This window comes from Hetaerina americana, unplaced genomic scaffold (genome assembly GCF_022747635.1).
Source record: "Hetaerina americana unplaced genomic scaffold, ioHetAmer1.1.p SCAF_96, whole genome shotgun sequence".
Classification (NCBI taxonomy): domain Eukaryota; kingdom Metazoa; phylum Arthropoda; class Insecta; order Odonata; family Calopterygidae; genus Hetaerina; species Hetaerina americana.
Window position 1 is genome coordinate 152649 of NW_027287605.1, and position 18832 is coordinate 171480.

The 18832-nt window shown below is 35.8% G+C and overlaps 1 protein-coding gene across 1 annotated transcript in view; it reads left to right on the forward strand.

The window, feature by feature from the left end:
• The window catches only part of LOC139699873 (uncharacterized), a 179522-nt gene that overhangs the window by 42959 nt on the left and 117731 nt on the right, over positions 1 to 18832 (forward strand). Inside the window, exon 2 of the mRNA XM_071598299.1 lies at positions 2388 to 2521. Coding sequence (XP_071454400.1) covers positions 2388 to 2521 — 134 coding nt within the window. The remainder of the gene's footprint in view (positions 1 to 2387; positions 2522 to 18832) is intronic.

An 18832-nucleotide genomic window follows, 5' to 3' on the forward strand; every position in this document is an offset into this window, starting at 1 on the left:
GTGACCCTTGAAACGAGATCTGCGGATATGGTTATATCCATGAAAAAAAAACCATCATTGCTTCCTGACAAAAATACAAAACTAACAAAGAAGCTACTATACGTGTTCGTGTATCTCAAAAAACTAGACCCAGGAAGACGTGGAAGCTGCAGGCGCAACAACCCTGCAAGTAAACGCGGTGTTGGATAGAAGAAAAAAAACCCTTGTGCCGGAAGCTGGGAGAATTTTTGGAATGTCGCCGTATTCCGGCTGGCGGCTCTATCTTTCTCCGCCCACGGTCCCCTCTCCCCTTCTCACCACCTCCCTTCCGCTCACGCGTCCTTACTCCCTCCCACGCCTTCTCTCTTCAAAGCGAAGAATTTCAATTTCTCCAGTCCCGTCGAGAGGAGCTAGAGAGGGGGAGAGCAGGATGAGACCGGGGAAGGGAAGGGGAGAGACGTGCTCTTGAGCAATAAATTTGTGCGCTTTCTCTTCCTTAAAATGGGTTCATACTTCAGCTTGTCTCGCGATAAAACGGGAGGGGGCTGGCGGTTGGGTGGCATGGAAAAAAGAAAAGCAGGTGGGATGAGAGGGGAAGAGGGAGAGTGTGTCGCTTCTCCCCCTGGACCGGCATCCCTCAGACCTCCCTCCCTCCTCCGCTCATTCTTTCTCAAACCTCCCACAGCATCCCACGACCCGAAATATTATCTTTATTGGGGCGGGTGAAGTTTAAAAGGACGGAAAAGCGAAAATAAGAAGAAGAAAAAAGTAAGGAGAGGGGACAAATTGTGTGGTGCATGGCCATATCGCGAGTTCAATAAATCCATTCGGCTACCGGGGAGATGCACAGAGATCCCTTTATTCTCCACGCTTCTTTTTTTTCTTCGCAAATAAATTCAGTCCCGATTATTCACTGGAAGTACGTACTCATATTTATCTCGTCATCTCATCTCCCGACTGGAAGTAAGTACGGCTTTGAGACCCCATAACGTCACCATTTTGTGAGCATCACCGTCGGAAGTCACGTGAGACTGTTTTCTCAAATATTTTAAATTTCCGCTCTGTCATCCATTAATTTAAAAAGCGAGAAGCCCTGCGGACGGAAATTGGATGTCCCCATTTAAAAATAGTTGGTCCTGTTTGCTCCCTAAAAATATTGAAGGTACTCGTTAGCTGAACTTCATGACTTCTATCAAGATATTCATCGCTAAATTAGAAGTAATCCCAAAACGCTTTTATCCTGAATACTCTCGCAAAAGGTCAAGTTATGCAAAGCTCTTTAAAAATAGTAGAGGGTGACCTTTGTTCACTATGAACTGCTGTGACAAGATTGGGATAACGATTATTAAACCTGGAATAAGTATTTTCATATCAGAGAGAGTAGAATATTCCTCGCTGATTATCTTCATGACATATGAGACATGAATTGGTATATTTTACTGACTTGGTCGCAAAATGCGTGGGAAAACACAACGTGATAAAACCATCTAACACGGTGAGTTTATTCAAGAAATGAGTTTAGCTATAGTAGAAAATGAGATGCAGAATTGACAATCTTATTTCTCACAAGTCACATACTCAAAGATCCTATCATGTTTACAACCTTCAAGTTTTTCAGATATTTTTTCCATACTTTCAAAGGCGTGCATGAGAAACGTCGGTGACATTTATGCTGCCATATTTCTCTTGCAAGGAAGGCTTTCCGGCCAGCTTCATGCACACTTAAGCCTCATGCTTCATGGTTAAGGATTTAAACGTGTATTTATGGAAAGAAAGATAACCGAATGCATGAAGTCAACCCCGTGTAACCTGATGCATATATCGTATTGTTGTTCTTCAAACTTGCGGTACTTATATGATAATGTACAAGGCGTTACTTTTCCGTAGTCTTTCATACTAGGCGAATATGAAGAGAAATTAACTTATCAGATTCCACTAGCATTTGTATCAGGTAGAATCAATGAGGCAACAGCATTAGGTGAAATTAATCAGGCAACAGATTTAGGTGGAATCAATCAGGTCAGTGGAATCTGCCAAGTTAGTCCACCTTTATTTACGCCTAGTGGTGTACATAATTAAATTAGTCGGATTGTAGAAAAATATCTTTGCACACTTCTTCAAGTTGATCACTTGGTGAAGTGTGAAACTAATCATCAGTATCTACTGTGGCCTTTCTACTAAAGGACAAACTTAGGTGTATGTTAAGTACAAGTTTGCAATCCAATGATTACATTTGATTCGTAAATTTATTTGGATAGCATATCAGGCCCTCTTTGGAAAGTAACATTTGAATTTAACGAAAAGTTTTCGCTCACGTGTTTTGCTTTTGTGTGCGTATTCCGAGCTTTCACGTGACCACCTTTTGATTGCATGCTTCCTCTCATTTTTTCTCTCTTCTTTCACCGCAGAGCGACAGGCTCAGGACCCGGAGGTGTGGGGTCGCAAGACGTCTTACGTGGTGGGTGAGAACCTCGAGGTGAACTGCACGTCTTCTCCCTCACATCCACCCGCGCACATCACGTGGCTCGTCAACGGGCGACCGGTGAGTCTCAATTACAGACCTCTTTACCCCCACGCTCCCACTCGTCTCCCCTACTTCATTTTTTTGCGCATCCCTCCTCGACTACTTTCACCCTTTCCCTTAATCAACATTCCTCCCGCCAAGTTCCATCACGCCTCATTTCTCTGCAAACTCCTCCTCGCCCTTAATTTGCAGCTACACCGTCGCAGGCAACTCAAGCTACTTCTTTCTCACCCTTTGAGCGACATTACCGGTACATTTGAGTTAGAGGATGGGAAAAGTAATCTCTAAGCAGTTGCATATGAGAAACAGTGCCTTTACTCACCGGTAGATGAGGCCAACGTCCTTAAGTCTCATAAGAGGAGATCCAAAATATTAAGGCATTAAGGTAAACTATTCCTAAGTTAGTTATGCACGTTCTCTACCTTATTCCATAAGGATTATAATTTACAAGTATTGTAGAGTAAAATATGTAATTTAAATTTCGCAGTCTTTGCTCCTCTAAAATGAGTGATTGACTTCAATCATGGGTGCCCAAACCTTGCTATTGTATATTTTTGCCGTATGACATGGGGCAAAATTTATTAGCAATGACTTCATTTTTGGCTCCATTGGTCATAAATTGGCATAAACTTTTACATTAGGTTTAATAAAATTAATTTTAATGAATCTATGACAGCTTACTACCTCTGCTCCTAATAAAAAATTAAAAATTTGACCCGTGACACTCCCAATGAACAATCACCGCTACTCCACTTAATCTCCAACATTCTTTAATTATCCCATTGCTTCCCACACTGCTCCCATGCCCAATATTTTGATGACTATTTCAATTTCGGTAATTGAAACCCTTCCCAAGTCCAAACGTAGCATAGAGGTGAGAAAATGCAAGATATCGCATACAAGGTGCGTTCCAAAAGTAATGCAATTGAATTTTCCTCACAGATCCTATTTGTTGAAGTGGAATTAAACCACTTGGAGTTGGTGGAAGAGACGCTAAACTTTACCGCAAAACCAGTTTCAGTGTTCTTTAAGCTATTAAAGCGACAGGACGACAGCTATTGTAAACCTCTGCGCGGTCATTGTCTCTCTTGACAGTAAAGGCAAAGTCCATAAGGAGTTTGTTCCTCAAGGACAGACAGTTAATGCTGCCTACTACGTGGATATGCCGGAAAGAGTCCTAAAAAGGGTCATCAGGACGATAAAAGATATATCCGCTATCTGGCAACTCGATCACGACAACACGCCTTGCCACAACGCGCTACGAGTTCCTGGCACAACACCCGGTGCCAACGCTGCCCAACCCTCTCAATAGTCCTGATGTCGATCCAGCAGACTTCTCTTTGTTCCTTCGGATTCAGGCAACCCTGAAAGAAACCCGTTTTTCGTCCATAGAAGAGATCCAATCAGCCGTGACGAAGACCTTGCGAGAGGTCCCAGAAGACGGCTTCCAGGGTACGTATCGGTCATGGCAGAGTCACTGAAAAAATGTGTTGAGGTCCAAGGGTAGTCTTTGAAGATTTTAAAGTGTTTTTGCAAATCTTTTCAATAATTACTTGCATTAATTGCAAAAAATAATTGCATTAATGTTGAAAGCACACGGTATCTGGAGGCTTCGGTCATTTAAACCTCCAGTGATCAACTCAGCCTAATGAAACCATTCAATAGCCACCTACAAATCTCCTCTCACCCCCTTGTTCATTTCCTATTCTCCCTTATTTACATACATTTTTTCTCCGCTTTTCCCTGAGAACGGAATTCTGAAGATGGCCTGAAGAAACGTCAACTAGATATGCGAGTGTCCTTTCCGTATGTTTCTCTGTTTAAAGGTTTTAATTAAATTCTTTAATGCTTCTTCATTCATTTTAAACCCAAACGTTTCTCATATGCATACCTTGAACAACTAATATCCTTGTTTAGAATGAGCTATATCCGTTAATGTTAACTTCAAACTACTATAATACTCGTATGCTGATTACTTAATATTACAAAATGCCATGTAAATTTGTAAATAATTTAATTAATATCTTAATTTTTATTTTTTCCGACATAATGTAATATTAATAACTCCTAATAGATACCCTTTCCGTTTTTTAATCAAAATGTATGATATTTAAGGTTAAATTTTCATTAAAATGAAGGTAGTTTTTTTCTTTGTATGTTAAATTGTTTCAAAATACTTAGAAATATTCTCAATTTAAATTTAAGCGTGCCAGCAAATTATTTAAAGCAAAACAAAATTTTCCAGATATGTCAGATAGTTTTATACCAAAGATAGTGATTCCAAATGGTGTGAAGGGAATGTGAGCGACTGTATGAAATAATTCTTCAAATTTTGGACAAGTCGTAAATAAAATAAATGAAACCATTTGAAACTTAATGCATTAATGGTTAATATAGTCGTGACTAATTAAATTTACCTCTTTGGTTAACAAGACAAGTTTATTGTTGCCTAACTTCTTCTCTAAATCTTAACATGGCAAAAGAGCCATAAAATCTAGCGTTGCAAAAGACAAAGTAGGCGTTTAAGGTGCTTGAAAGCTGATACAACGCTTTGGAAATTCGTGTAAACATTAAATGAGGATACAATTTGTTATATATTTTTCTGATACGTAACACAACCTTATATTAATAAGGTCCTTAATAATGAGGTATTATTTCATAGTTAGTTTTCGATGCTTATTCAATCAACATTCATTTCAAGTAAGTACTGTAGTAATCAAGTAAGACTGATTCAAAATGGAATCTTAACCGATGGGGCTGTAGCACAAAGTATCATAGCAATAAATAGGACACGCAGAGAAATTTAAAAAATCATACGCTTCATTGCTTTTATGTGAAAACGCTCTATAATCATTTATTTGCATGATGATCATATTACGAGCACATACTATATACTACGCTGCACTTGATTTATCCTTCCCTAGTCCTATGTCTTTTATCAGTTAGCGAAGAACAGAGAAAGCTTACGAGGCTTCTATATCCTATTTTTTTCTAGTTCAACGCATGGTACGTGAATTACTAGGTTCCAAAAGCTAGGTGTGAAACTCCTCAAATCTTGATTTCTCGACTAAGTACGTAAATTTATTCAAAAATTAAAAACATTTCATGCGCACAGAAAAGATCTGTAGGTCATCATAGCTAAAACAAATATAAAAATTAAATCACAGCTCATATAAGTGATGTATCCCAATATTAGGAGTGATCTCAACCTCTTTTTTTAATTTTCGGACTTTCCTTTCTCAGATCGAAAGAGTTCGCTATCCTTTTATTTTAACTTCCCTCTTGTATTTTAACTGATTGGGAAGTATTTCCTTTCATCGCAACCAATTCTAACGAAAATTTGACCTGTAACATACATAAGGGTCACAAGAAACTCTTTTACTCATTCAAAGTTATCTTTCATTCAATGTCCTCAGACGTTTTCCGCGTACCCTAAATACTGTCCAAGGTTATATGCCGAATTTTTTTCTCGCATTTTTGAAAATCTTAAAGAGCATCTATTCTTAAAGAGCAATATAATTTCATTGGTAATGGCATTATTAATCAAGCAACAGTAGAAAGACGGAGAAAAGTAGTTCATGCAATTCCTAAGAAACTGCGGGATATGCCGCAACAGTAACTTTTAACGGATTCATCCGCTTATGTGCATTTTAATTCAACAATTTCAGTGTAAAAATCATTGATTGCATTGTAAAAATCATTGGTTGCATGAGTTTCATTAGTTCATTAAAGTTTTAAAAGTTTTAAAAAAATTACTTTCGATTTAATAAATGGAAACGGTTAAAGTTCGGTAAACGAGAGTTAAAATGAATTGATAAATTAATTTTAAAACCCTGTAAATGAGCATATTCCGCAATAATTAATTTTCCTTCTTTGAAAATTAAGATTACCAAAAAATTTTTCATTCATAACTATCCGTCGTATCAGTTCACACTTCTCCTGGTGGTCTGACTTCTATCAAATCTCAAACCTAGATTCTCAAAGTTATCTTACCTGGATCATGCATTTTTGCCTCTTATTATGCAACTGAATGCTATAGTAGGCGATTTGACGACAGAAAATCGATTTATTGTCCTTTAATTATTATTATTATTATTATTTGGGATACATTGCTGTTAGGCGATAAGCCGGGTGGCAATGACATGATATAACAAACAGTAGTCATTCTTAAAACATATCACAGTGTCATTAAATAGTCGTATAGTAGACTTACAAAATAAAAAAATGAGAAAAAACAATATATTTTGATACAGCCATACACCTTCTGCCGTATTGCATTCAACAATCCCATCATGTATACCTTTTGCATTCACGCCTAAATGATTTAATGCTTTTGGGTAAGGGCTTAAAGAGTTCATCAGGCAGCTGGTTCCACTCTTTGATTCCCATATTTAGGAACGAAAACTTGGCGGTGTTTGTCCTTTGGGGCATGTATTTGATTTTAAGCGGGTGATCATTCCTGCCGAGATAACATGGCTTATTTACACTCTCGTTCAGTTCTTTCCAGCCTCCGTCAGCTTTCAATATTTTAAAAATGGCACACAGTCTATTCAGCTTCCGTCTGTTCTTTAGTGACCCCCATCCTAGTGAGCCTAGCATGTCGCTTACACTGTCAGTCTGCCTATGTCGCCCTAAAACGTACCTGGCAGCCTTTCTTTGCACTGCTTCTAATTTTTTCACATGCCCTATTTCAAAGGGATCCCATACTGTGGTCGCATATTCGACAATAGGCCTTACAATTGTTTAGTAGGCCAATTCTTTAGTTGATTTAGTGCTTCCTTTGAGGCTCCGCATGACCCAGTGGAGCGATTTAAAGGCCTTGCCTACCACATAATCTGTGTGAAGTCCCCACCCTAAGTCTTTACTTAGGTGTACCCCTAGATATTTACAATTATCTTTTGTTACAATCGTTTCTCCCATTATTTTATATACGATTACTAACTTTCTGTTTGCTTAGCAGTAATGAGAAAATGAAAGAAGCAAAAGGTTCGATAAAGTTTTTGAACATAAAAGTCCTCATATCCAATTTAAAGCGTCATTCAAATGAATCAGTAACGTTGAAAATAAGTTTGACAATCTGTAAATTTACTTTATCTCCAAGGGCTTCAACACATTGCAAAAGCTAACAACCAGCATAAAACAACCAGCGCTATCAAGGCATAGCTTTCCTCTGTCTTTCATCATGTATTTATAATGTTATTGCATGATCAAAAAATTATTTTTATTCAGTATATAAAAAGCTAATTAATTTCTAATGTATACCTTGAAGATAATAAATAAGAATTGGTGAGTATAGAAAAATGTAACATAGAACTTCGATATTAACATGAAAACTTTATTTTGGTAGTAAATTTCACAAAAGCGCTCCGAAATTGTCATGAAATGTTTTTTCTGGGCCTTCCATTATAAATGCAACCGACTAGAGCTTCATACGTCTTTTTCACTCTGAACATCTCATACCTCCCCGGTTGATTTCATTTCACTCTGTGCGTTTCACAGAAATTAAGCAGTAGGAAGAGTGAGACGGGTATGGGAGGAGAGTTCGCAGATACTCGAGCCGTCCACTTTCCTGCATGCCTCTTTTCACCCACCAATAGAGACTTAAAGCTGCGACTATTGGAAACGGATATCGGTATTAGTCCCCTTCCACGGGTTCCCCCCTCCCAAATAGCCTCGAAAAAATCTTTTCCAATCCCCGCTGCGGAAGAAAAACATTTTTCCTTTATTTCTTACATCCTGCTCAAGTTCTTGAAAACTACGCCACACTAAGGAAGATTACACATTAAACATTGAAAATCTAAGATTACAAGAGAGGGGCATCGATAAAAAAATCCGGTAAACCTCTTCTGGCGAATTTAGGGTAATTGCAATGTATATTTTAATATAATAAGGATAATTTAACTGTTTATTTTCAATAGCTATGGGTAGCCTGGCTCAAGTAACTCATACAATATTCTTTTACAGGGGTAATATCACCCTTCAAAAACGTTTAAAAACTAGCCGTAGTTTTGGTGAAATTGGCAAATTAAATTATTTTTATGCAAAGCTATGGAAAAAAGAGGGGAAATATCATGATTATGTTTCATAATGAAAGAGTTCTCAGCCCTAAACTGTAAAATAAAACTATCAGTGAATAACTAAGGTCATACTAAATTAGTATGATATTGCAACATTTTCCTGCAAAGATCAATTGTCGTGATACTGTTGTTATGTGACACCACCCTGCCAAAAAATACTTTGAAATATGACGTAAATAGTATAGACACTTTTAAGGGTGAAGCAGTTAAATTCAAATAGTGATATATAATGATTCATTGAAAGAAGAGCAATCGGAATGTTGGGCTAGCGATGAGACCTCCGATTTTGGATAAATGCCAAAGGAGTTTAGTCTATCCTTAAGAGTTAAGCAAAATGCATGCATTAACATTATGATAATTGCATAAGCCACAGGATGTACACGTTTGAGTTCTAAGTTGAAATTTTTCTCTCCTTGTATACGGTATTCCCTTTGATACACTTCAGAAATAATGTTCAAAAAGCCTTCTCTTTACTATTACAGAAATTATCTGCTTAACTAATGCTGATATAACTGTACAATGAAAATTCTGCTTACAAATGCCAGAGACCAAGGTGAAAATTCTCCAAAATCTTGCACATTTTTTAAGGACTACACGAGAGAAAGGAAAAACCTTATGAAAACAAAGGCTAAATCTATTTTAAGACAAAAATACTTAAATCTACGTAAATATTCTTTGTGTTTTCTCTTCTCAATAGAGAACTGGAAGTTTAACGTAATTAGAATTCGATGAATGGGTGATGTTAAATGGTAGTATTCAAGTAAATGAATTTTGGGATCAACTTTTTCCTATGCTATAATTGCAATTAAATATGTGTAACACTAAATTGAGCCTTTATTAGGATTAGATTTTGCTCAATCCCATATGAAGGAATGAATAGAGTAAGGCATTAAACACCACGTTCTAACCTTTTCAATGCGCTAAAATTAAGCCCGTGTACACCCTCCATTATATACTAAAACTAGTTATATCCTGAAAGTGACCACAAAAATAACAAGTTGACAACTATCTTCAAAATGCTTCAATTAAAACGACATATAAATGCAATTCTGCTGACATAGATATTTGTTTCCGTCTTCAGAAATATTTACATTTTAAGACAAATAGCTACCCGGTATTAGAAGATGATTGTTAAAGACACTGCAGAGTATTTCCATCTTTTTATTGATAATCTCTTAAATATTAAGTTAATTCATTGAATCATATGGGTAAAGAGCAGTTTCTCAATGCAGAAACAGTTACTATCCTGGATGGTCAACTATCGTTCGAGTTACATATTAATAGAATTATATTTATCCAAATTAGCCGAATTTTTTCGTCAGAATAATCTTAAGTACCAGTACACTCTATTATATTATTAATTTTTATCTCGGTTAATTTAAGTAGCTTCAAATATTTTTCTACACCACAAAAATCGTTAAAGCAAGGAAAAATTGAAACGTTAATCATGCATGAGTTAAATTATCCATTGGCATAATAATTTTTAGATTACCATTGATAGAAAGGCACCTTATGAAACATTAAATTTTTCTAAGTAAAATTTTTCTAATTGAAGACTTTATGTGAATTTGGTTACTATTTCCTCCTTAATCGACTTATAAGAAATCTTCCTCCTCTATTTGCAAGGAAAACTTTTATTTTGGGGCTACCAAATATAATATTAAGATACTGATGTCAGTGTCTTGAAACGTACCAGTACAAGTCACTGCAGACCCAACCAAAGGAAGACCAAGTTGAATCTTGACAATTTTTGGTCAGAAGCCCCCCTACATGGACTCCAATGGCGTTCTGGGTAAACATTTTTCCAATATCTCCCCATCCTCTTTTCTTCCTTATTCCTTTTCTTCGTATATTGCCTTTTTCTTTTCCGCTTTCCGCCTTCCCTCGTCACCCCATCCCTGAATTCCACCCATTTATTCACCAACATTCTCATAATAGAGGTATTTATTAGAGCTATTGGAGGTTTTTACTATCAAATATCTGCAAAAGCCAATAAAACAATGTGACTTGATTCATTAAAATTTGAAGCTATATAGGTGGAATGATAATCTAGAGGGGTTAGCAGTTAATCTATAAGCGTTCGTTCGTGTTTTGAATGGAACTATGGACACTTATAAAATAAATTAAAAATAAATTTTCAAATTAACAAAAAATGTTGAATTGGTTTGGTTAATGAATATTTATCAGCAATTAACGTTACTAAGGGCACAATATCAGTTGGAGCAGGAAATATACAGGATTAATGAATAAACTTAAAGGCTTTTTCAATAAGCACTAGGTAATGCCAAAATTATCATGTTTCACCTTTCGTTTCTTTTTTCATGTAGTTTTCACAGGGAATTAGTATAAGCTTTAATCACTTAGCATAAAATTAATTTAAATCACATCTGGATATCATTCATTTTTTACTTGAAAGTTTTTTAGATACTAAAAACGATATGTAATTATCCATACATTTAATTACCTTAATCGAATTTTGGGATGGGCTTTGCGAGAAATCAAGTCAAATTAATTTTTTTATTGACTGTATTCAAAGATTTTTCCGTGATGAAAATTTGCCAAAATTTATATCAAGGTTTTCCTTTTTGTCAGCATATGCGATCGGAAGGAAAAAGTAATTTTCTAAAATCCTGCTTATTGAAAAAACAATAATGAAAGTTGATACTTAATTTTGTATTTAATTTTCTTGCCAATTGCTAAAATGATCATTTTTGAGGCAAAGTAAGATATCTACATAACTCTCCTCAATATAAATTCTTATATGGGATACAAACAACGTAATTACTCATAAATGTTCGCTTATCACCACTTTATATTAAAATATTAAGTTTTTCTATCAAAGGTGATGAATTGTTGCTTCAAAGGACTGCCCATACCTTAATAAAACAAAAATCAATTCCTTGGTTTGTTAAGACTTTCAGAGAATATGAACGCAAATGCATAATTATTATTTAAGTCCCTAATGGGTTATGAAGAGGTAAACCTAGAAGTATTTCTATTAAATTTACACCATGATCCATCAAACTTACTTACCTAAACCAATCCACTGGAAAAAATAAAATAAAAGATATGTGATTTTAAAAATGTTAACTCGAGCCTACTTCTAAAAATTAAATCAATATTAAAGAAAAAGAATGTTTTTTGATAATAGTATGAACGAAAATGTGCTGTATGGGAAAAGAAGATTTATTTAACATAAAAGAGTTTTCAGGTTATTAGACGACAAGAGGCGTAACGTTCCCTGAAGGGCGTAATATCTTCATCAGTCAAACTATTGATAAATATTCTCTATACTAATAAAATTGATAGCGTAAACATTGAGTTGGCTAAAAAAATTAAGAATGAATTATACTCATCATTAGTCAAATTTTATCTATAAAAATACTAATCAAAATAACGACAAAACAAGCAATGAAGTAGGCAAGGGAACCCTGGGAATACTGGGAGCTGGAAATATAAATCATACCTTAACACTGAGAGGCAGATTCAAACTGATCACATTTTAAGTGGTAGCGGACTGAGAAGGCTGTGTTTGTGTGTTGCTGTCATAGTTTCCACCAGCTCGGAATCATATATGCATGTCAATTTGAGCACCAAATAGCTTATATAGATTAAAATAATAGTTTCCATAGACGAAGTCTGGAAGTTTGAATTCATATTTTGCCAAAAGATTATTAGCCGAACTTGAGGAAAAGTGACAATCATTACAGTCCAATCGGAAAGTAATTTATGCTTCGGTAATGTAGGAGATAAAAATATAAACAGATATAGAGATAAAAATATAAATTGTAATTTATAAGAATTGTTCATTACTTGGCCTCTTAATTCATTTGTTCCTACAGGTAATTAAACTCTCGCATTTTTTATAAAATGACATAAAACGATACCGACTATACTAACTTAAAAGTAAACATTTTGCGGTATGTTCACCACTATGGGAAATCTCCGCAAAACAGTTTTTGGTAACCATCGTTCAATATTGAGCAATACGTTTTCAGGAAATATTTAACGAAATATGACCAATTTTACAGCGTATAATGTTTGAGGCTATGAATTTGGCTATTTATAAACAGGCAACCGAAAAGCTACCATTTGATTTGAAAATGCACATAATTCAAAGAGAGTATTTTATTCTGTCCTGGAAAAGACTTTCCTGTAAATTTGTTTTTCTCAAATTTATATTCTATTCTGTTAATTTTCTTCTTTTGTATTCAAACTTATATCCAAGAAAATGATCCTTGTAAAAATGAAAGTATATGTAACGAGATACTTTATTTTCTACAAAACCACATTCTCAAAAAATAATTGCACAAATTTCTAAATAAATACACTAAGGTTCAGAAAAATGCAGATCAAAATTGGGATAATGAGAGCTGGCTCTTATTCATAGACGGGGAGAGAATCGAGATGACAGTTTGTCTGACTCTCGTCGTTTCAAACTGTCAAATCATGGAGTAATTTAGTTTCATCGCAAAAAGGCCATTATTCTCAATCAGACGGGACTCTTATGAAAAAAATATTTTCCAGAGTAGGTATATTTTAGTTTAAAATTTCCAGAAGTTGTCTTTCTCCTATTCCAGTTGCTGGGGCGATCAAACTCGCACTCTCTCCCTTTCCCTACTCAAACCTCGTGGCCTGTCTCTCTCTTCCCTTCCCTTCATCTCCAGCCACTTGCGAAAGCCCCTTCTCTTACCTTCTACTCCGCGCCTGACGGGTTTAAATCCAAAAAACCCCTCTGTCTCTCAAGAGGGATTAATTTCCCCCCTCATCACATCACTCAAGTAGTTCTGCATTACGCCTTTCCTCACTGTTCTTCAAATTCTAACCTTATCCTCAACAAAATCCTTTATTTTACCTTCACTTTTATTGCAATTGTAATCTTTCATTTCGCATCTCATAAATAAAGCTGAGAGGTGAAGGGATCCTAATTTAATTTTAAGTCACTCAAAATCGAAAAGTAAAGTTAATGCTTTACGATCTTAAGGCCTAAAGGCCTCGAAAGATTAGAAGCCAATCAAACGTCAGAACTTACATAACTGGTATTCTAAGTTCATCAGCATAAATTTAGTTTAGAATCGTCTGTCTCCATGATATCTGCGAAGTATTTAAAAGTGCAACTTAAAAAAAAAGGAATTGAATCAGTTCTATTGGTACTAGAACCGCGACTTAAAGATATTGATATGCATATATGCGTTGCGGCCGCGAAGGTGCACGATGACCAAGCCGGTAGGATACATGGTAAATTACAGGCAGTGGAAATAGGCTAAATTTATTTCCTCGTACCTGGAGTGGCCCAGGTTTCCAAACTGTAGTCCCGGAGTAATTTATTCCAGCAATACGTGATCTCACATTCCATCCTGAGTGGAATGCTGAAATCCTAATGTTAACTGCCGTTGGTGCACAATTGACCAATTTAACTAGAGCACCATTGCAGCCGAGATATCTCACGCCATGGATTCAAACAGTGGAATCACGTACATGTACAAGCTTATTTCCTCCACAGTTTGAACCACTTTATTGAGTGCCGGGAAAAGGAAATACGTGTTTTACTCAGGTTTCAATTCACACTTCATTTTTAATTCTAAAAAAAAAATTTTAATGATATATATGTTTGATTAACGTGCTGTCCCGGTAAGGATTCAATTATTTAGACATTGATCAGTACATGAATATGCCAATGCCATTCTCCTTCTTAGCTATCTTTTATGTGAAATGCATTGTGGTCAATCCGCAAGGATATTGCATTTGCTAGGACGCCAAAATTTCATTTTATGTTCCTCTGAAGATACAGAGCGACTTGAAATGCTTCGAAAGAAACACTTTTTTGATCCTTGATCTACTGATGTAATTTTGATAAACATAAAACCATGTAACAAGTACTTAAGCAACTCGAAAACTGTAAAAAAGAGGCTATTAAATATCATTGATAAAAGGTTTTTAGATTAAGAGTTGAAATGAGTACACGGAAATATTTGGTTTGGCGATCAGAGATGGCCGTTTTGTGCACTAACCTTGCATTAATTTAACTTTTATTTTTATTTTACCAGATCCCCACACAATATAAAACCTTAAAATGAAGGTGAAAGCAAATTTAGAAAAAAGTAAAGAGGAATGGCATATTCAAAAAAAGGTATACTTTTACATTCTTGAGGCAATCTTCTGAAATAAAATAGGATTTCAAAATGCGAATAACTTGTTTCATTATGATTCATTGTGATGTACAAAATTAAAAATCAGAAATCGTATGCCCACTCACCTCGAAAAGAAGACTCACATAAATGAGTAGACTCGCATTAATTAAAAATTGCCTTCAATGAGTGAATTCCCTTGACTATATGTAAAATATCTCATGAAAACCGTCACACAGCCAACAAAGGACGAATCACGCGAAACCACTGCCAAAACGCTATATGGTAAAAATTCTACGGAGTTTAAATATCTCGATTTCGTCTGCACGCAAAACTTTTCTTGACCCTCATTATGTGGAAGGTTTGCTCCCTTTCGAGTAAACATGATAATCCCGAAGGGCGTTGATATTCTTACCGATTCCACTCAAATCATTCACAGCGCTCAAAACTTTTCTCGGATGATCACTAGTCTCAGTCCGAATCGAATCGCCGCAACCCCAGCAGCGTGGAAAACCCAATTCCAGTGAATTCGTTTCCGGAATCTCGCCAAATCCCCTCCCTCTACTCCTACTCCGTCTACGTCTTCAACCTCATTCAATCTCTCCATCTATTCGACTCCGTTTTCGATTTATTCCTCGTCTTCCCCATTCCCTACCATCACCCTTCGCGTTTACGTCCAAGAGTGCAGTTGATCAAGATTTGAGGGAGACGGGCAGAAAAGAAGTGGATTGACGGAAGGATCTTCTACGCGTATTTTGCGCGGATACGTATCCATCGAGAGAGAATTTAAAGAAAAAGAAAGAAAATTAAATATTATATAATGCAATAAAAAATTTATTGATCGTTAGACTTTTTCCCAAAGGATATGTGTACACACGGACGTTTGTAGCTTTTGTATGAATATAAATACATACATAGAGTATATTGTATATAAACATAGTATGCAAGCACCGTCAATACAAATGTATATCGTACAAATATCATGCACCTTATATATATCATATCCCTTTAATTTTAAATCAAATAATCAAACCATGGAGCAAAGACGTCTTGTTGAGAAGTATAATTTCATAGAAAGTCAATATTGTTGGTAGTATCTTGTTATTCTATTCCTACGTTTGAGCGCTGAAATCACGCTCTCCTATTGTAACTGGCTTTCCCCTCTTAAATCGATTAAACGAAAGCAAACTGGCATGCATACAACCGAATTGTACGGTAGTCTTGATTTGCACTTTAACTGGGGAACTAAAATTTTTCAAAGTGAGACTCTTTCAAGCCGATTGTGTCATTTTATTTCTATGTACGTGATGCTCACTATTTCTACCAAAAATTAAAATAGCAAATACTTTTATCAAGAATATAATGAGTGGAATAACTGCTTATGTAGATGCACGTACTTCGACATTATATTCAATTGAATTCGGGGTTACTGTTTACTCAGCGTATTCGATCGGTATATAGGTTACACAAACCCTCGAGTTGTCCCCGGAAAGCCAAAATTCATCTTCGACCAGTATCCAATTTCCACTCTGACACACCTCTGGGCTGAAATAAGTCCCCTGGGGGGGAGAGAACCATCTCCTTGGGCTTCTCACATTCCCTCTCCTCATTTCACATCGACAACCCCCTGGACACGCGTCACAGATCATGTTATCATATACAGCCACTTCAGCTGCTAATCATTGCGATTTAATAACGCTGTCTCATCAGAATTTGATAACTCTAATCAATAGCTGAAGATAGATGAGAAAATTTAGTCCTCTGGATCGTTTCTACAGAATTTATTTAGAAAAAATCGTCCAAAGGGTACGAAAAATGATTCCCTCGCCTATTTACCTGGAAAACCTTGCTTCATGAGTCGAATACTATGGCCGCCAACTATATCAAACTTATTCTATGCGCCATCATATTATGAATTTGATTTTCGGTATAAAGTGTTCTGGTGTTTATAAAAGACAGACTCTGAGAGGTGTAAATGATACCTTAATGGTTATCAGCCAACTGCGGCTACCTGTGAATGTATTATAAGAAATACATAAAACCTTTCAATGTAGTGAAAAATAATATCCGTCACACATAACCCTAAATAATTATAAGCTCTATTATATTATTGGTAATGCAGACGTTGGATTACGTTTAAGTGAAAAAGTATGGGACAGCAACTAAGTAAACTTCCAATAGGCTGCACGACATTCTAAAGATAACTATGGAAAATTCATTCACACACCACAATACTATTTCCAGTCGGCTGAAAATTACTGACTATTATACATTGATATTACTATTTCAACATGAGTATCGATAAGGTTTTTTTAGTAAATGTATATTTTAAATTCAATAAAAAACTTTTTTTGCAATACAAAGTTAACCACCACCATAGTTGATGCATTACATGAGCAGCAACGAAGCAGGAAGGTTAATATCAGGCTTAGAAAGCTCTAAAACCGAATACCCAGAACATACAGACTAATATGGCCAAGCTGTGCCAGGCAATAAGCAACCACTCGCTCTTCAACTGGTTGAAAACTGTTCAATCTCCAAACACACATTGTCTTTCTACGACTTACATTTGTTTATACGACTCAGAAACTCCTCGGCTTCACAGAAGTTCACCACGAAGGGGAAGATCAAATCAAAAACTGAAGAAGTCTGCGCTCGCGAGTTATGACGAGGGGGCACGAATTCTCGGACCCCATTGTACCAAAATCAAGATTGACTACGCGTAAAAATAAACCGAGCTAGTATTTAGGGTATTGTTTCAATTTTTCTTTTTCGTAAATTATTTTCCAAAATCTACTAACCCTATTTTCCAAAAGGCCCTCATACTAGCCCTGCGGGGCATAGGCCATTGTTTAGATATCGTCATCGGTTTAGGATCGGAAAATAATGACAGTTGTAGTATTGAATAGTGAACTGTCATGAGAAGGAAAAGAGGTCTAAAGTAATACGGTGGAGGTTTTCAATAGACTGCTAAGAACGATAGGAGATTGGTAGTCCCACCCAATAGATTCGGTTAAACCTCGAGTCAATTCAATTTCGCAATGCACGATCGCTTGACATACTCTTTCTTCCATGAATAAATGCTAGCATTAAAACGCAGGAAAACAATTCACCAGCCATTATTTGGATGTACTTTAATTTTCTTTGAATAAAAGAAGCCAGGACAAACCTCGTGTTTTTTTAAGAAACCTAAAAACAGAATTCAGTAATTTATTATAATTTTATGGAAAATGGTCGATTTTTTCTTAAATATTCAGAGATTTTGACAATAATAAATCCAACTTGAACTTTAAAACACCTAACCGGTTGGACTTTGAAATAGTCGAGATAGTCATTGCTATTATAGAAACCAATCAAGCTTCACAGAAATGATACTGTCGTTGCAAAATCGAATAAAATTACTACCCTACACCACTGATACCGAAATTATTTCACTCAGTTAAAATGCGACTGGTAGAGAACAAACAACTATTAAGATGAACGAAAACTTATCCCAGCAATGGAAATTATTACCAGTTATCACGTCAAAATCATTTGTACTTCTGCAGTCCCATTCTCCCTGAACCATGAAATTTAACTATATTTGTGTGTTATTCACTGCCGATGCATTCTCCATGAAAACGATTTTTTATGAGGAGTGGGATCGAGGATCACTCTTGCGAACATTAACGAGGAAAAATCAGTTCTCGTGATCAAATTTTCAATTTTTCCTCTGGTTGGTGCTTCTTATTCACAAAAAGGATCAATCAAATTACTTTTAAGTTTGAAAATTAATTTTTTAATTTTTTATTAATTGTAATTAATGTAATTACAATTACATCACATTTCAATGTATAATTCTCAAATAGGTTTTTCATAAATATTTTTTGCTTAAGGTGAAATGGTAATTTTGCTGTAAGCATTAAAAAATATATGAGTTTTACAAATTCCGAATACCAACAATTAAAACATTGCACACCATTTGAGTTGCGGTATTTTGGATAATTCAAAGCACAACGAAGATCAATTCAGTTTGAATGTTTAGGTACAGTTAAATTTTTTGAAGTATTTAGTTAGCTGGTCACATGTGTTGTTGCAGTCAAATATTGCAGAAAGCTGGCCAAAGTAACCAAAAATGGACCTGG